The 20689-nt window shown below is 38.2% G+C and overlaps 1 protein-coding gene across 3 annotated transcripts in view; it reads left to right on the top strand.

Annotated features, from left to right (window-relative positions):
- LOC124794892 (U4/U6 small nuclear ribonucleoprotein Prp3) overlaps window positions 1–20689 on the top strand; it is a 74091-nt gene that overhangs the window by 42804 nt on the left and 10598 nt on the right. For all 3 annotated transcript variants that reach the window (XM_047258590.1, XM_047258589.1, XM_047258591.1), the window contains exons 7-11: window positions 65–225; window positions 4092–4177; window positions 6169–6311; window positions 15941–16155; window positions 18942–19179. In XM_047258590.1, the coding sequence (XP_047114546.1) occupies window positions 65–225; window positions 4092–4177; window positions 6169–6311; window positions 15941–16155; window positions 18942–19179 (843 nt within the window). The remainder of the gene's footprint in view (window positions 1–64; window positions 226–4091; window positions 4178–6168; window positions 6312–15940; window positions 16156–18941; window positions 19180–20689) is intronic.

The raw sequence follows: 20689 nt of genomic DNA, 5'->3' as shown, positions 1-20689 counted from the left end.
AACTTGCTGTTGACTTACAAAGCTGATTTAAGACCTTATGTGAAATATTGTATACATTTTTCAGGCACAACTCGAGAGACTTCAGAATGAGATTGCACAAATTGCAAAAAAGACAGGAATTACTTCAGCTACAAAACTCGCTCTAATTGCACCCAAGACAGAGCACCAGGAAGATGAAGTACCTAATGTAGAATGGTGGGATGCAGTGATTTTGAAAGATGAAAGGTAAGTCAGGTTATAAATCAGGCACCTGCATGTTTTACACACGTCACCTGACAACATTTTGTGGAAGAGCTACCAGTATTATTTTAATACTTGTTTGCTCTCAGAATGCTAATGTAATAGCTTGAGACAGGAGACGGATTTTCGTTTAACCTTTATACAAGTTGAACATTTGGTATTTGTACTTGACATAATGGTATTGAGATTAAGGTTTGAGAGGTGACTTCAACAGATCAGGAACAATACACATGGAACCATGCTGGTCTCTCTGGGCATGGTGTCCCCTAATTGATTTTTAATGTATTGCAAAGGAATTAAATACTGTCTCTTTGTGACAGCAATTCAAATTGTTTATTCTCATAATCTCAACAAACTTTATAGTGACATATCGTAAACTGTTGATACAATTGGGGAAGGGGTAGGGAGAAGCACTTACTGCCTTGTCAAGATCTCAGCAATCAGTGCTTTGAAGAGCTCTCATAGGGAGGCACACACAAAGCAATTAACTTTTATTGATTTATTTATGTTATGAAATATGGAGGATCTTTTTCGCACAATACTAACATGAAACAAGTTGACACAATAGTTAAGACACTAGATTCACTTTCAGGAGGAGAGGAATTCAAATCTATCTTTGGATATCCAGATTTATGGTTGCAGTGTCTTCCCTGAGCCAAATGGTTCCCTAAAATATCGTCCGATTTCCTGTGCCATTTTTGCCCAGTCTGAACTTGTTCTATATCTCTCATAATTTTGTGTATTAAAACATCCCTGAAGAGCCCTACCAAATGTCTGATTAAAATTAAAATTCAACTTTTATGCCTTCCTTATATTGTTAATTTTTTGACATGTAAAAAGTTTGGCTATGACCTGATGAGTTTCAGATGCGCAATTAATGCAGATCCTGGCTATCAGTTTTGAATCTTTAGCCTTTAAAATGCTGAAGCAGAAAATATACCACAGTGCTTCATACAATTTGTAAAACATGGGGATATGTTAGTTATGGTAATGATCATCCGTTTTTCCTTGCAGGTACTTTCATGTATTTATTTTAAAATTAACTATGTAATCCTTACATTTTGTGTAGGCAGTATTGGATAGTTTTCATAATTGTTTGGAACTGGTTGATACACAATTTTACTACTTTTTTATTTCGACTATCAATTTTAGTCGAATTCGGGCCACCCTTGGGCCATAAAAGTTATATTCAGCTGCAAGAACTAATCATTCTTGAAATATTCTATTTAAATATAACATTAATGTGCCCTGAACAAATTAGCCTACTGTTGTTCCAGGCATATTAATGTTCACTCTGCAAGTCAGAGTACATGTTTTTTGTAACACATGTTATACCTAAATAGGACATTTGCAAAATGATAGTCGTTGCAGTTGTGGAATGGATAATTGAATACTTCTTTTATGGGTGAGGAGGGTGTCAATTTGACCAAAACTGACAGTCAAAATAAAAACAGGAAGTACAACTGTGTATGACATGATGCAGTTCCTAACGTAGTGTTCTTTTGGTAATGTCCCATCACATAAACTGTTTGTCCTCATTTCATTAAATATTCATTGTTGCATTTTTTCTTTGTATGTGTATTACTGCATCATTTTTAGGGCAAAATTGTTAAAACTAAACTAACCATTTAGAACAAAACTACATCACCAAAGGGCAAGGCCTTGATTCTTTATGCTTAGGCTACGATTTTACAAGTATATTTTTAAAATACATTTATCTACTTTTAGGATGAATTTCAGTGTTAATAATTGTTACCTTATTGTCATTTCTCAAACGTCTTTGATAGATAAATGTTTCAAACTTTGTTTGTTCCCTCAAAAGCCACCCTCACATGAGATGTGTTCTTCATCTTGTACGAGGGTTGCCCAGAAAGTAATGCACAACATTTTTTTTTTTCCTGCAACAATTCTTTATTGAACATAATGAGAATTATACACACGAAAGAATGGTGTTTGATCCATACATCCTATTTTTCCACATTATCTCCACCCTGTTCTGTGGCCTTCCTCCAGCATGAAACCAGGGCGCATGTGCCCTGTTGGTACCAGTCCTTGTCCTGGCGGCAGAGACAGTGCTTCACTGTGTGAACTTCCTTTGCTGATTGACAGATGCAGCACCAACTGCCAAGTCGTAATGCGTCTGTCCTTACATCAGCTTGGTGCAACATGTCAGATGTGACAGCCATGGATGGTCTCCTCAGCCGCTGCAAATCGTGAAGCTCTGCCGAACCACATTCTGATAACCTCACCCTCCATCGCCAGCAACTAACTGTACTTTTGTCTACAGCAGATGCTCCATAGACTTTGCATAAGTGTTTGTGAATTTCTCTGCAGTGAGAAATTCAATGAAGGCACAGTGCTTCTGATGTACATCACCTACAGGCACCATTTTGAAACTGTCCTGCAGCTACACTATCTGTCAGAAGTGACGGAAACTTGGCGCAATCACTCAGGAAACTTTGAATAACACATACATAACATTTCGCATATGTAGCATTGTTTTCAGCTGAGAAAAAAAAATGTGGTGTATTCCTTTCTGGGCAACTTTCATAGCACATTGTACATGGTATCCATCATGTTTGATACGCACTCAAAAATGATATACGACATCTTATAGACTGTGCTCCGCACTGTGATTTGTGAATTGGATGCATGTAACATAGTTGCTTTAACTCTGTTAGCCATTGTTGAGGGAAAGGAGAGAAAATCGCAAAGCAGACATTCAACTTAATCAATTCTTGAGCAGCAAATTGCTGGTAGAGGAATGCTACGTATACTGCACAACAGTCTGAGAAATGTACTGGTAGAAGTTATTCATTAACTAAATTTAATCTGCATCACATTTTTTGTTTTAAACTGGATATAGGTAAAGTGCCTAATGTCAGTTGCAGCGTGCATAATATCCATATTCTCGGAGTTGTAATGTCTCCCACCTTTCAGAAGTAACATACTGCATCAAAATAGGTTCCAAGATCGAGATTTGTTTCATAATTTCCAATGTTTTCGTGTCCTGTGAGAGGTCACCTTAACACTAGTCAGGCAAGTATTTAGTCTAAACATCAACTGATGATAACAATGAGCCTGCACCATTTTAGGTACTAACCTCAAACTATCACTTGGATTGAAATTTGTGGTGCTTTTTCTAAAGTAAAATTGGAAATTAGACTTGCAGTGTTCACTCACAAGTGAACCCATTTTTCCTTTTCATCCTCAGAAGTTGTAATTTTTTTACATCAAGCTGTTCTTCACAACATATTCTATAGCATAAAATGCTATTTGTTGAATAATTACACACACACACACACACACACAATAGAATTGTTCATATGATTATAAGCAGGACATTTAGAGATAATTAATCGACTACTTGATTGTTTTGCGAACTTGTCTGGCCTGTAGAAAGAATTTTAAAGTAGAAATGACAGGCACTGACTTTACACACTTTTCAGTTATTTTTCAGACATCCTTCTTGTGTTAAGCTATCAAAAATATTATGGCTTTGTATCTCACATTTGTTTGTGCCTTCAACTATTACTGCTAATATAATTACATACATTTAGCATGTAAAATTTATCAGGTTTCACCATTCTTATTCTTACAATTGATCAGGTATTTGAATTCAGTAATGTAGTTGTACGTGCAACTAAATAAAAATACTACTGATACATTTTGTTTAACAGTGAGGTGGTATTGGTAAAAGAGGTTACACATAATGTTATAATTTAATTCAGCTCATTAATAATAGCGATCCTCCTCACTTTAGTTGTGGCAGTAACCATTAAAATTTTCTGGATTTAAAATATTCAGATTTTTGTGTAACTCGTCCTGCCTAAAGTGTATACCATTTTCAGGTTTACTGTAAAAGATGGAAAATTTGAACTAAAGGATATGGCTATCAGTCACCTGGTGGAACACCCAACACAGATGCGACCTCCAAGTAAGTGAAATGTTTTATAAGATATTGGGAATTAATGTATAATGTGTTTTAGATTAAAATTAGCATGTCAATGCTTTTTGCAGTAAGAGAGCTTAAAAGCTTAAAAACAGTGAATTTTGACAGCAAATCTAATGAAAAATAAAATATGTATGCTGTTTCATGTAATGTTTATTATAGACATTCAATAAATGGAGGTAGTAACACCACTCCAACCTCCAGCCTGTGTTTTCGTAGGCATGCGGGGGAACCGAAATGTCTTTCCCCAAGCTAATGGCATACTGATGTCTGAATTGATTCATAAATCTTTGTGTGATAGCAAGTTACTGTAATTCTTAAACCTGTATCAGATCCTTCTGTGCCACTTCAGCTATTATTGCTGCTACCATTATCATGAACTCGGGAAAATTCGTTTCAGAAAACTATGAAATTTCAGAGAGACAGAATGGCTGGTCAGTACTTATATGAGGGGTGACTGAAAAGTAATGCCTACACCTTCGTAAATCTTCAGTAGGTGGCAGCCTTGGTATGCGGCAGGTACAGGCCTGTTCTGTAGCCTCTTCTCTACAGCTCCAGTTAGCAGGAAGCCTTAGCATTGAATGGTTGTGTTGTTACAGTGTAAAGTATAGAACCTTGCGCAGACGGTCGGTCAATGCTATTTAAACAATATGCAGTCATTGAATTCTTGACAGCAGAAGGTGTCACCCCAAAGGAGATTCATCAGAGAATGAAAGCAGTTTATGGTGATTGTGTAAGTGTGAGTACTGTGCATCATTGGGCAAGTAAGTTTAAAGATGTTGAGGCGGGAACATCTGACCTGCTTGACAAACAAAGAGTTGGACGTCCTGTGACAGCAGTCACTTAGTTTCACAAGTAAAATGGTGACAGATTGATTCAGGATGATCATCATATTGTTACGTCACAATGCTGCAAACTCTGAAACGATGGCTAAAAAGGGTCCAAAAGGCCAATGCCCAACCACGCACTTCATGTGTCACCACAGCAGAACTTCAGAGACTGTTCTGCTGTAATTTCTGCACAGCGAATTATGAGGCCATGGTCACTACCAAACTGTGGCCAAGTGCAGAGTTTACCACCTTTGACAGAACCCGCTGCCGAGCAAAGTGTGCTCAATGTCAATGGCTGTTTCAGAACCTGTGCTGCTTGGAACCTTCTCTACAACACCACCATTTCTGAAGTAAATAAATGGGAGTTGTCCTTGCAACACATCCTTCGGTGCTGTAACTCTCCTGACCTCAGTCTTTGCCAGGCCCTGCCCCACATCCACCTCCACCCTTGCCCCCCTTACCATAACTTCACTCATCCTGCACCCACATCCTCTTCTCCACAGGTTCCCTCCTCTTCTGTTCTGTCTGAACCTCCCAGTTCATTGCTTCACATCAATGTACACTCTGTCTAACACACACCGTCTGTGGCCTGGGTGAGTGCGGTGGGTGCACGGGCACTCGTGCCCTCTGAGTATGTACCTCATTCTAGCTCTGAAGAGAATTCGTCCAGAAGCTAGCAAAGTTCTCCGTCTTGGTTTTGTGACTGTTGAAGGCTTGGCATCACAGCTATTCAGTGAGTCGTCTTTACTCTTTAAACTATTTATATTCTACCAAGGACTCTCCATTACAAAAAATACTTTATGTTAACTGCACTGTGTGAATTTCATGTAAATCATATAACAGTCTTCTCATTTTTATCTCTGTCCTTTTACCAAGAATAATTTGCTCCCGTGTGATTGTCACAAACCAAGAAGAATAAAAATAAAATAGTATTTGGTGGCAGAAAGATATTTTATCCCAAGAACATTAAATAATTGTTTCTCTCCATTTGGCAAACAGTTGTTTATTTTTATTGTGTTTCTTTTTCTGTAACTTGTGACTATTTAGTAAGATTTTCTTACCCAACCTCTGTCACCTTTGCATATTACCTAGTTAACTGATTCTCATGACACTCAGATGGTAAAAGATATTCTACTTTTTATGCAGCGGATCCTTTAAAGCCCGTGTACATGCCTGTGTTCCTTACAAAAAAAGAAAGGAAAAAGCTTCGTAGACAAAACAGAAGAGAAGCGTGGAAGGAAGAGCAGGAGAAGATCAGATTGGGCTTGGAGCCACCACCTGAACCAAAGGTAGTATAATTGGACATACAGATTGATGTGTTTAATGACATCAACTTATAATGATTTTCCAGCAAAAAAAAAAAACTGTTGTTTTTATAACAGGACTAAAATTACATGTAATGTTTACAGTTTATAGTTATTAAATTTAATCAATAAAATAAACAGTATGAATATCAACTCAGATTAAGGTTTTGCCATTGATTTTTTAATAATCAAACTGTTGTATTTGTAATTAGCATCTGCACATCTTCAGAGTTGTCATGTTGACATTTTCGAAGATTGACATACTTAAAAAATAAGTTTCCATGTCTTAACAAGTAACCTGCTGGTAATGGGAGTGCAGCCATGTTCTGTTATTGAACCAGACTCATGGTTAAAACAAGGGAAAGAGAAATACTGCGAAACAGGTTGTCCCAGAAAATTTAATTTGCATATTGAATGACACCAAATGTACTATTCGCTATCATGAATATAAGGTGTATGATTTATGTCAAAGAACAGATAACTGTTGCCCCCATATGTGTCCGCTTGTGTTCGCTCGTGTGTGTCTATGTTCTAACCGGCCTGATAATGCTGGGCACTTCAATCAAAAACTGTATGAAATGGTTTTATTGATATTTAACATTGTATTTTCCATTTTCTACTTTAAACCTTTCAACTATTGATAGTTTTGCCACAGAAACTGTATCTTAAAAATACTTCATTAAAGAGAAGTCTATTGGTGTGCAATGAACAAGCAAGTTAATCAGCAGAACTTTGCCAACCAATCCATATCTTCAGAATATCTGCATTAATACAGATAATTAAATCATTGTGATTATTGGGAAATGCTCTAACTTTTTGTAAACAGGTCTCTACTTCTCCAAACCTTTTACCAGTGAAATTTTTGTCAAGAAATGAAGCCGTAAGATGACAGTTACTCGTGTACTATACGTAACCTTTTGTAACTTAACATTAATTTTATAGCAGCATGCAATTTTGGTGGGACTCTGCAGTTGTGTCTGTAAATTGTATCACTCAGCTCAAATGTCTTGTCAGTCAATTTAATATAAGAATGTTGCATTTTCTGCACAATGTTCCAGCTAACACTTTCATTGACAGTTGGATTAAATTTGCAATATATCTTTTACAGTGACCCACTTTAAAATCAGACAAGTACTTGACTTTGAAATTTCTGGCTCATTAACCATTTGCTGTGTAGACTTCTTTTGGAATTGGAGGAGGATGCTGAGTAGTTGCCATTTTCGTACAACACAGGCCTTCCAGCAGATTATTCATGGAGGTCTTGAATACTTCTAGTTACTCGAGACTTTTCTCATGCATGAGAAGTTATGTATTCTTTTGTTAGAATTTTGTTTCATTCGATTCTAAACTCTGTTTTCACTTAAGTGGTATTTCATATTTCCATTAAAACTGCAGTACAATTATCCTTTTCCTCAGAGATTGGCAATACTTATGCCAATATTTCAAGTTAGTTATGCCTGTAAAAACAAGAAACCCTGAGCCAAATTATAGACAATCAAAGTAATTTTTTTTTTAGAGTAATCAGTGTCCCTTGCTGTTTTCTTGTATTGGCTTTATTACATTGATATTCCTGGAACAATACCCCGTGGAAAAAGAATGGATCTGCACAAATACCCAAACAACAGAGACTGATGTTATTGATTGGCAAAGTAGTTCTGTAAAGCTTAGAAATATGAACAGTTAACATTTTGCTATGACTAACCACTTAAGTTTTAGACCAATGTTGCTCCTGTGCTGTTGAGAAATAATTAGCAGTATATGATCATAACCTGTTATGCAGGTTTTTCCATGTGCAGTCTTGTGGATTTGTGGGTAATTTCCTGTAGCACAGTCATACCTTGTACCTTGCTCTTGCAAAACAATTCTTCATTGATTTTAGTATATGAACCAAAACTAAAATGGATTAGGATCAAATAGAAGAGAACAGAATTTTATTTTCACATATTTATGTGTCATGTTTTGTGAGAAAGACTGTAAAACATGATGCTGTGCAGAGAGGAACACCACATTCTGCACACCAGTAAGATGTCTCTTTCGAAAAATTTCTTCTCAGGCAATGTCCACACATCCTTGTCGGGCTTTCCTCTTTTGCGGTTGACAAAAATTCTGGAAAATGCCTTGCTATGGGGTGAGTCACTTTTAATGTTTGAGGAATATGTCCGGTTGATGAACTTTGTGGAGAGGGGTACAACTAACTGTTTTCCAGAACTAATCATGAGTCATTATAGCAACTATGACTATAAAAGTTTAATGAATCAGTCAAGAAGACTAGGAGAGTGTTTCTGCTAGATAGAGCAGATAAGCAGTTATTAGCATCTTACTTAGACATTGAACTGGCATCACTTAGTTCCAGTAAGATGGATGTAGAAGAATTATGGGCAAAGTTTAAGCAGATTGTAAATTATGGTCTGGAGAGTTATGTGCCTAGTAAGTGGATTAAAGGATGGGAAAAATCCACAATGGTTTGGAGGACACTGAGAAGGCAGAGGCTGTTGTGCTCTCGGTTCAAAATGGAACTCACAAATGACAAGTGAGGGTTGTTAAGAGATTCGGACATCTGTGAAAAGATCTATCCACAAACACCACTACCTGCCACCGTTACACATTAACAAAAGACCTGGCAGAGAACCCGAGGAAATTCTGGTCTTATGTAAAACCATGAAGTGGGTCTAAAGCTCCCATTCAGTCCCTTGTTGATCAGTCTTGTATGGCAGTTGAAGATAGCAAAACAAAAACCGAAGTTTTAAATTTCACATTCAAGAAACTGTTCATACAGGAGAATCATACAGACATACTGTCATTTGACCATCGGACAGACTCGTATATGGATGACATAGTAATAAGCATCCCTGGTGTAGAGAAACAACTGAAAGATTTGAAAGTAAGTAAATCACCAGATCAAGGTGGAATCCCAGTTCAATTTTACAAAGAATACTCTAAGGCATTGGCTCCTTACGTAGCTTGCTTTTATTATGAATCTCTCGCCCAGCACAGATTCCCAAGTGACTTGATAAAGGCACAGGTCACTCCAGTATATAAGAAGGGTAAAAAAACGGACCCACAAAATTACGGACCAACACCCCTAACTTGGACATAATCTCAGATCAAATATAATAAACTTCCTTGAGACTGAGGAGCTTATGTCCACAGTTCAGCAGTGCTTTAGAAAGCATCGGTTGTGCAAAACTCAGATTGCCCTTTTCTTATGTGATACATTGAAAACTATGGCTGAAGAGCAACAGGCAGATTGCACATATCTAGATTTTCAGAAAGCATTTGACATGGTGGCCCATTGCAGGCTGTTGATGAAGGTACAAGCATATGGAATAAGTTCACATATATGTCCGTGGCTCAAAGACTTCTTAAATAATAGAACCCAGTATGTTGTCCTCGATGGTGAGTGTTCGTCAGAAACAAGGGTATCGTCAGGAGTGCCCCAGGGGAGTGTGTTAGGACTGCTGTTCTCTATGTACATAAATGATTTGGCAGGCAGGGTGGGCAGCAATCTGTGATTGTTTGCTGATGGTGTACAGTAAGGTGTCGAAGTTGAGTGTCTATAGGAAATGTACAAGATGACTTAGACAAAATTTCCAGTTAGCCCTAAATATGGGAAAATATAAGTTACTACGAATCAGTAGGAAGAGCAAGCCTGTAATGTTTAAATACAGTATTGCTAGTGTCCTGCTTGACACAGTCAAGTCATTTAACTATCTGGGTGTAACATTGCAAAGCGATGTGAGATGGAACAAGGATGTGAGAACTGGTAGGGAATGCGAATGGTCGACTTCAGTTTATTGGCAGAATTTTAGGAAAGTGTGATTCACCACTAAAGGAAACCGAATATAGGACACTGGTGTGACCTGTTCTTGATTACTACTCGAGCGTTTGGGATCAGTACCAGGTCAGATTGAAGGAAGACATTGAAGCAGTTCAGAGGTGGGCTGCTAGATTTGTAACCAGTAGGTTCGAACGACATGTAAGCGTTACTGAGATTTTTCGGGAACTCGAATGGGAATCCCTGGAGGGTGGGTGATTTTCTTTTCGAGAAACACTCGTGAGAAAATTTAAAGAACCAGCATTGTAGCTGACTGCCGAACAATTCTGTTGCTTCCAACATGCATTGCTCGCAAAGACCACAAAAATATGAGAAATTGGATCTCATACGAAAGCATATTGACAGTCATTTGTCCCTCGCCTATTTGCAAGTGGAATAGGAAAAGAAATTAGTAGTAGTGGTACAGGGTACCCTCAGCTCTGTACTTTATGGTGGCTTGTTGGAGTATCTATTTAGATGTATACATAGATGGGCTGAGTCCCAATTGCTGTTTTTCACTACCATGGATTTTCTAAAGAATATATGCATTGAAGTGTACATACGTCATCCAGTAAATGATGAAAAAGATTCTGATAATATCTTTTAGTCTGTTCCTGGCCATTTTATAGCTTTGCAGATGAGAATTGCTCCTATCTGTGCCTTCTATATTTGTACTGTAATCCATGATAACACTTGGCTCTTGTATGATGCCATTCTCTGAATTTACTTTAGGAAATGAATTGTAATGTAACATACAGTCCAAACAGCATCACTCTTGTAGTGTGTCATCAGCATCTGCTTTTTACTGTAGGCCATCACATATTCACCCTTCTTTAGTTTGTGATTTTTATGAAGTCAGAAAACTCCTTTCTATTCTGCCACATGGTGCCATCAACATTGGCATTCTTACATCGAAGTAAATACAATAACTCTTTCCAAACAAATCACCAGCAAGCTCCAAAACAATGCAAGAAATTATTTTCTCTTTAAGTTGCTGCCTGCCATAATGTGTGTCCTTACCAGTACGAACAATGAAGTCCTGTGTATATCCTGAACAGTTTTCACATAGTTTATAAAACTTGACAGCAAATATGCTACACTTTCAAGGAGTAAATTGCCTCCATTCAATGCATCTTTTCCAGTGCAGCAGAGGTTCATCAACATGCAAACTGATTTGAATCTCCATTGCTGATGTTCCATAACTGTCTGAAATTGGAATAGTTTTCTGCTCACAGCACCTAAGAGATCATATGATGTATTGTCCGCAAAGTGGAGAAATTTTACCAAGAGAGGAAACTTTTTTTTTTTTTTTTCATGATTTATTTTCCTAAAGAATGGTGTGCTGGCTTGCGCAAAATTCATTGAAGATTAAACATCCTTTGGATGTTGATCTTTCTTTTCATGCTTGTGGAGAAAAATTGGAAAGATATTCCATCTTACGCCAGACACCATTTGCTTGGTTTTTCTTTACGCAATCATGCTTCAGCGTTTTCTGTGCTGTCTTCAACAGTTTTTCTTTTATTATTTATTTATTTGTTGCTCACCCTTACATGAAGTTAACCAGTTATTTTGTGCTTGTACCTCTATAACTACTATACATTTTACAGACCATCGTGATTTTTGATTGTGTTGCATTATTTCCTGATATTTTCAATGTGTTAGGACACTTACTTGAATTGTTAATAGAAATTTTGGTAGTTACACATGCATTTTTATTTATTTTATCACACAAACACAAGATTTCAGTAATTGTATAGTGAGTTAAAACAAATCTTTGAAGAAAGTCTTCACTTCATCATATGTTGTGTCTTGCCAGGAACAAAAGATAGACCCTGCTGCTAAATTGGGATGAAAAGCTATGCATTGATATACGCATAAAATTGTTTGGTCAGTTGTTATTTTGCACTTCATTCTGTAAAATAATGATACATTTATGACACTCTTACCAGGAAACAAAAAGTACTGGCGAGCTGAACTAACATGCACAAAAGCATTTTGCGGCATCTGTTGCAATACTGCATGATCATAAGATGACATTGAATCCAAATCACTCTCTGTTTTCTTCACCCTCTGTCTCTTACAGACTATCAAAGCTGTTACCAAAGTAGTCATCGCTGTCTAAAAGCAACTATTATATCTCTGGGTCCAATAAATGAATGGCTCCTTTTTCCCATTGCTGAAGGTCATCATCTTGTAAAAATAAAGCTAACGACACAAAAAGCATGGTTTTTGTCACTTGGCTCAACAAGTGTGCTAGTAAAAACATTGCAACTAGCTGAGAAAACATTACCATATTTACTCGAATCTAAGCTGCACTTTTTTTCCGGTTTTTGTAATCCAAAAAACCGCCTGCGGCTTAGAATCGAGTGCAAAGCATGCGGAAGTTCTAAAAAATGTTGGTGGGTGCCGCCACAGCTAACTTCTGCCGTCGAATATATGTAGCACTACACAGGCACGCTTTGTAGGCACAAAGATAAATACTGGCACCAAATCCTCTGCGTCAGTATATAAATTTAAAAAAAAAAGTGGAAGACGAGCTTTTTTTCTCCGCCCAGAGTATCGACCACTGCATTTTCATACAGGGTGTTTCAAAAATGACCGGTATATTTGAAATGGCAATAAAAACTAAACGAGCAGCGATAGAAATACACCGTTTGTTGCAATATGCTTGGGACATCAGTACATTTTCAGGCGGACAAACTTTCGAAATTACAGTAGTTACAATTTTCAACAACAGATGGCGCTGCAAGTGACGTGAAAGATATAGAAGACAACGCAGTCTGTGGGTGCGCCATTCTGTACGTCGTCTTTCTGCTGTAAGCGTGCGCTGTTCACAACGTGTAGGTGTGCTGTAGACAACATGGTTTATTCCTTAGAACAGAGGATTTTTCTGGTGTTGGAATTCCACCGCCTAGAACACAGTGTTGTTGCAACAAGACAAAGTTTTCAACGGAGGTTTAATGTAACCAAAGAACCGAAAAGCGATACAATAAAGGATCTGTTTGAAAAATTTCAACGGACTGGGAACGAGACGGATGAACGTGCTGGAAAGGTAGGGCGACCGCGTACCGCAACCACAGAGGGCAACGCGCAGCTAGTGCAGCAGGTGATCCAACAGCGGCCTCGGGTTTCCGTTCGCCGTGTTGCAGCTGTGGTCCAAATGACGCCAACGTCCACGTATCGTCTCATGCGCCAGAGTTTACACCTCTATCCATACAAAATTCAAACGCGGCAACCCCTCAGTGCCGCTACCATTGCTGCACGAGAGACATTCGGTAACGATATAGTGCACAGGATTGATGACGGCGATATGCATGTGGGCAGCCTTTGGTTTACTGACGAAGCTTATTTTTACCTGGACGGCTTCGTCAATAAACAGAACTGGCGTATATGGGGAACCGAAAAGCCCCATGTTGCAGTCCCATCGTCCCTGCATCCTCAAAAAGTACTGGTCTGGGCCGCCATTTCTTCCAAAGGAATCATTGGCCCATTTTTCAGATCCGAAACGATTACTGCATCACGCTATCTGGACATTCTTCGTGAATTTGTGGCGGTACAAACTGCCTTAGACGACACTGCGAACACCTCGTGGTTTATGCAAGATGGTGCCCGGCCACATCGCACGGCCGACGTCTTTAATTTCCTGAATGAATATTTCGATGATCGTGTGATTGCTTTGGGCTATTCGAAACATACAGGAGGCGGTGTGGATTGGCCTCCCTATTCGCCAGACATGAACCCCTGTGACTTCTCTTTCTGTGGGGACACTTGAAAGACCAGGTGTACCGCCAGAATCCAGAAACAATTGAACAGCTGAAGCAGTACATCTCATCTGCATGTGAAGCCATTCCGCCAGACACGTTGTCAAAGGTTTCGGGTCATTTCATTCAGAGACTACGCCATATTATTGCTACGCATGGTGGATATGTGGAAAATATCGTACTATAGAGTTTCCCAGACCGCAGCACCATCTGTTGTTGAAAATTGTAACTACTGTATTTCGAAAGTTTGTCTGCCTGAAAATGTACTGTTGTCCCAAGCATATTGCAACAAACGGTGTATTTCTATCGCTGCTCGTTTAGTTTTTATTGCCGTTTCAAATATACCGGTCATTTTTGAAACACCCTGTACATTATGCAACGAAGTAAATACAAATTGCGTAATGTTCATCTTCGAATGAAGCAGTATTTTAATGTACTACGAAAATCCGACTGGCAAGACTGTTTGGGATGTTTGTCAATATGGCCAACTCTACTCATCAATATGGCCAACTCTACGTTCTGAATGTTTTCCTACCTGTGAGAAGAGATGGTTGCTAATAGCAACTTTTATGAGTTGTGAATTACATGCAGTATTCTCTTCACCGTAAGAATAATACGAATATAAACATTTTGCCATGTATTGTTTCATGTTTGCTGCTATCTCATTTAAATCCTGTCTGCTTAATAAACTAAGAAACTAGAGTGAGACAACAGCAAACGCGGAAGAATATACATGTCATGTTTATATTCGTATTTTTCTTATACCTAATAGTGATACAGTCAGAAATGAAGCACAGCAATTGACTAGATTTTTAAATCTAAGATGACTAATTTCTGTGCAGAATGTAATGTACTAAAGAGGCGTCTGCAAAGATTTTCAAACTGAGAAAAATTTTCGCTAAACTCTCGTTCAGAACATCTTCTATCATACGCAGTCTATCATTTGGTTCTTGTTGATCATTATCAAAGAAAGCTGCAGTGTAAGTAACAACAAATGGAAGTCTCTTGCCATTGTTTCGCTAATGAGACGATTCCTCTCTCTCTCTCTTTTTAAAAAAAGCGGCGGTAGCGTGCACAAAAGCAAGCCATGCCGCGAGCGGCGACAGGCCTTAAACACGCACTATCAGAATGCGACAAACAATTCATTAATGAATTTTCAGCTTAGAGTGACGTAAACACCAATAACAAAGAAAACAGCGCTTATCAGATCAAAGAAAAATAAGCAATCAATACAAACCAGACGAAGCACATGAAAAAGTGGCACATGAAAAAGGAAGGGTACCCGTATAAATACGGACGGAGCGCCTGAGACATAGCAATGGCTACCTGGTAAAGCTTAACTGCTAAGCTTACGACTCGAACCAAACTACTGTAGCGTCATTCGTTCGACCTAAATTGTGTCTCGTATTACAATGGACCAACTTTGTTTCGATTTGGAGATGCGGCCTAAAACTGTTCTCTCCCCTTGAATTTAGAGTCCCAAATTTCAGGTGCGGCTTAGATTCGGGAATTATTCTTTTTTTTTTTTTTTTCTTTTTTTTTTTTTTTTTTTTTTTTTTTTTTTTTTTTTTTTTTTTTTTTTTTTTTTTTTTTTTTTCGAGTCTCATTTTTCATGTGCGGCTTAGATTCGAGTAAATACGGTATTTTGTCCGACGAGTGGCAGCATATAGTGGGGGAAGCATCAGCTAATTACATTATAAAACCTGCCAGCCTGAAGCTCATCATTCCTATTAGCTATAGCTATAGAATGCTGCAGACGAATATATCTGTCGAACTCACTGAGAATGAGCAGGCCATTGATGATATAGCTGTAATGTCCAGTTAAAAGTTTATGGTGAAAATATATGTAAGTTTGAAAATACTTCTTCATCTTAAAACAATTTGTTTGATATTTCTGTTTAGAACTATAGTTACAAAAATATTACTTCATGTGCATGTGTTTCAAGTGTTACTCTTTCATGTTTTGCTTGAATGACTCAAAACTGTCATATTACTTTTCTTTTATTTATTTTTAATTTTATACTTTTCCTTTCCTGCAGCTGAGAATATCAAATCTCATGCGAGTATTGGGAACAGAAGCAGTTCAGGACCCCACAAAAATTGAAGCTCATGTCCGAGAACAAATGGCAAAAAGACAGAAAGCTCACCAAGAAGCTAATGCTGCCAGACAGTTAACAGCAGAACAAAAGAGAGAAAAGAAAGTACGGAAACTGAAGGAAGACACAACTCTTGGTGTATTTGTTTCAGTGTATAGGTATGACAAGTTTTATTATAGGTTTAAAATACTGTTAATGTTTCTTGTTTCTGAGTGTACCCCCAAAGACATGAACTATTTCGTAAATTTCACATAGGTATTGGGATTACTTTATCCTCAGTAATGTTTGGTGTTTCTTAAAATACTTGAAAAGATAGGCCAAAAACTCTTTCTGATTGCATAAGGCCATGCCAGTTTTGATATCATTTGTATTGAATATTATTTACGCTTGTCATAGCCAGTATTCCTTTATATTTAGATCATTATTTACTGTGTCAAACTAGCTATTTATAAAGCGGTCATTATGTTTGCTGGAATAACAATGTATATGTAATATGCTGTTTAGAGTCAGGTTTCAGTAAATATTGTGTGGTGGGTTTCTAAACAAAGAACTAGCTGAATAAACTCGGTACAACTGGGTATCAAACACCACAGCTCAGCTTCCTGGCAGATTAATACTGTGTGCCTGACCGAGACTCGAACGCGGGACCTTTGCCTTTCGCGGGCTAGTGCTCTACCATCTGAGCTACTGAAGCACGACTCACGCCCGGTACTCACAGCTTTACTTCTGCCAGTATCTCGTCTCCTACCTTCCAAACTTTACAGAAGCTCTCCTGCAAACCTTGCAGAAAGGATATGAAGGATTGAAAGAAAGGATATTGCGGAGACATGGCTTAGTCACAGCCTGGGGGATGTTTCCAGAATGAGATTTTCACTCTGCAGCGGAGTGTGCGCTGATATGAAACTTCCTGTTAAGTGGACCACAGCTCAGGAACTGTATTCTTGGTATTTGCCGAAGTCTGAAATAACTCCACTCTTAACTTTTTATGGTTTTTTTGCTACACTGATTAATAGTTTACTGAGCATTTATAATGCATTTGTGGCCAGCTGTAGCATTTATAATAATGATAAACTGATAATTAATATTATTATTGTTGTGGTATAAGGTAAGTGATTTAGTAAAAAATACTGTCTGTAAACTGAAATTAAATGTTTGCTCTGTAAATCTTGAGGTTGTTTCTATTAACTGCTCTCAACCTTCTAAGTTGGGGGAGGGAGAGTTATTTAGTTTTTAGGATTATAATTGGAACAACATAAAGTGAGGCTAAGTTAATTTGATTCATTACTGTTCTTTTATTCATTTCTGAGTCCTGTTTATTGGATGTCACCTACTATCTTTCTTGCTTTATATTTACAAGCACAATTTATTCCTCAAAAGGAATTTTATCCTAGAAAAATGGAATCTTAGGAATAAAATAATACAAACACATCAGCATTGTTGTTATTATTTTAAAAATTCAGACATTTGTGATACTTAGCATGAAATATGCTATTGAATAGGTTTGGTCTTTAAGTTTTAGCTGCTGATGTAAACGTATTTCCATATTTGTGTAGATGAGTCTGGTGTTAATCCAATCTCACTGACATGTATGTAATTATCATTTACAATTTTTTATAGTTTGTATGTTTCACCAGTAGCTGGTCTCATACTAATTACTGGCCTTTAATAACTTACAGTGACATACTAGTTAAAACAGTCAATTTTTGACAAAATAATTTAATTGAATAGATAAAAAATTCCACTCAGCAAGCGACGGCAGAACACACACATAAAAGAGGGTTGTAATTAGACAAGCTTTCAGAACCAGTTTCTCCTCCTTCAGACAGAAGGGTTGAAGGGGAAGAAAGACAGGTGAAGGAAAATGACTGGAGAGGTCAAGCAAAAGGGGTAGATTTCAGGAAAGTCACCCAGAACCACAGGTCAGGGGACACTGACCGCACAGGATGAGAATAGTCTTTCCTTATCATCCCGTGCAGTAAGTCTTCCCTGACCGGAGGTTCTGGATGAATATCTCAAAATCTACTCCTTTTCCTGTACCTCTCCAATTCTTTTCCATCACCCCCGTCCGCAGCTCATGGTCGTGCGGTAGCGTTCTCGCTTCCCACGCCCGGGTTCGATTCCCGGCGGGGTCAGGGATTTTCTCTTCCTCATAATGACTGGGTGTTGTGTGCTGTCCTTAGGTTAGTTAGGTTTAAGTAGTTCTAAGTTCTAGGGGACTCATGACCATAGATGTTAAGTCCCATAGTGCTCAGAGCTATTTGAACCATCACCACTCTTCCTTCCTCTTCAACCCTTCTGCCTGGAGGAGGAGCCACTGGCTCCAAAAGCTTGCCTAATTACAACCCTCTTTTATATGTGTTTTCTGCTGCCACTTGATGAGTAGATTTTTTTATCTGTCCAATTAAATTAGAATGACATACATATTTTGTTTCGTAGATTGTGTAAAACTTCAAATGGAGAACCTGTAAATTCTCTTTCTGTGAATGATGCAGTTAATATTTGAAATAAATTATTGTACATGACATTTGTAAAATATAGTAAGCTGTGCCCTTTCATACCATGTCATTCATTTTTATAACACTCCATCACAAGGAAAAACCTCCACCTCCCGGTAGCTGAGTGGTCAGCGTGACAGAATGTCAATCCTAAGGGCCTGAGTTCGATTCCTGGCTGAGTCGTAGATTTTCTCCGCTCAGGGACTGGGTGTTGTGTTGTCCTAATCATCATCATGTCATCCCCATCGACGTGAAAGTCGCCGAAGTGGCGTCAAATCTAAAGACTTGCACCCGGCGAACAGTCTACCCGATGGGAGACCCTAGTCACATGACATTTACATTTAAAAGGAAAAACAATTAAATCATAGCTATTTAAATCAAATTTAATCTGTTTAATGGATTTTGTTACTGTTTTGCAACTGTTAATCTCCTACATTATTTTGTTCCAGGGTAAATGAATTATCAAATCCTGCAAAGAAATATAAAGTTGAAACAAATGCAAAACAGTTATTTATGACAGGTTGTGTAGTCCTTTTTAAAGACTGTAATGTTGTAGTTGTGGAAGGTGGTGCTAAACAACAGAAGAAATACAAAAGATTGATGTTGAATAGGATAAAGTGGGAAGAAGATACTGTGAAAGATAGTGAAGGAAACGAGCACCCAAACAAATGTGTGTTAGTGTGGGAGGTAAGTGCAGACAATGAAGTTTGGAAATGTCATTGGCGGATCTTATTACTTATTTGTGAAGGATTGTAATGTACACAATACAAGCTAAGATCCATGGTTTTGTAGGCATTGTAGTCCATATAATTTTATTGTCCCCACTCTCTCTCTCTCTCTCTCTCTCTCTCTCTCTCTCTCTCACACACACACACACACACACACACACACACACACACACACACACACACACACAGTGTTGCATCCAAGTGTTTTTCGTGAAACTTAAGTAGTTTTTCTATGTTTACATACATCATGTGCATGTGCGCGTCCACAGACATTGTTGTATCCAAGTGTTGCTCATTAAACTTAAGTAGATTTTCTACATTTACATGCATCATCTGCATAGGGTTTCTTACCATTCAGTTCACATATGGAACAAGCGAAGAATGAATGCTTATGTGCCCACTGCTCATAGTCTAATCTTGCTTCCATGGACCCTACGGGGATGAATGTAGGGGCCAAAAGCGTATTCTTAGACTCCTTATTTACAGTTTTGTGCACATAAGAGGGCAGGTGTGGCAAGGAGCAGTGTACCACAGTAATGTCATTCTGCCCCGTCACCCTGTAAGTGTTTGCTTCAAGGTACACAGAGAACATTTAGCATTGCTTTTCATGTTAGTATATGTATGGTGAAGTTACTTAACCAGTGTAATGCTCATTATTGGTGGCATAAAGCAAGCATGACAAATATTACATAAAGAAGTGACGGAGGTATTTTCCCAGGCACATAAATTCTACTAGGGAGTGTCAGAAGCAGACACACCAGTCTGGCATAGTGCCTCCAGTGTTGGCAGTTGCAAGAGTAGGCAACACGTGGAAGGTGAGGCATGGGACAGAGATGGAGGGTGCATTGGTGACACCCCAGGTTATCTCCTTCTCTCTTTGTGCAGAATGCTTCACATGCTGTCATCTTAAGTGCCCATCACTATGGTGGTTATTTTCAAGACTTCATAGGCAGGATCTTGTAGGTTAGTTGATCTAATAAAGTTTCTGCCAGTTCACATTTTTCAGCATTTCTGTGATTCTCTTTAGTATGTACAACAAACTGGTGACCATTCGTGCTGACCTACATTGTACTCATTCAGTATTCACTGTCAGTCCTATGTGGTATGTGCCTCACAAATGCTGGGAGCAGTCTACTTTATAGGCTGACCGCCTTATCACAGTATTTTACCGATGAACTGAAGTCTTCCAGTTTTGAACATGGCTGTCTCTCAACAACCGTGTATAAGTTTCAATGGAGAAATACTACAGCAAACCAGTTGGCTGTGATATTTCTCCATCGGAACCGAAGTTTGTCATTTGCTTGTTCAATGACTGAACCTTTCTGAACATTCCATTTCATATTCCCATAATTATTACACCTAGATATTTGTACGAATTGGCTGATTGCAATTCTGACTCAGTGATACTGTAGTCATCAACTGCTTTGTTTTTCAATTTTGTGAAGTGAACAACTTTACTTCTATGGTGA

Source organism: Schistocerca piceifrons, chromosome 4 (genome assembly GCF_021461385.2).
Source record: "Schistocerca piceifrons isolate TAMUIC-IGC-003096 chromosome 4, iqSchPice1.1, whole genome shotgun sequence".
Taxonomy (NCBI): domain Eukaryota; kingdom Metazoa; phylum Arthropoda; class Insecta; order Orthoptera; family Acrididae; genus Schistocerca; species Schistocerca piceifrons.
This window is presented reverse-complemented; position numbering and strand designations above follow the sequence as displayed.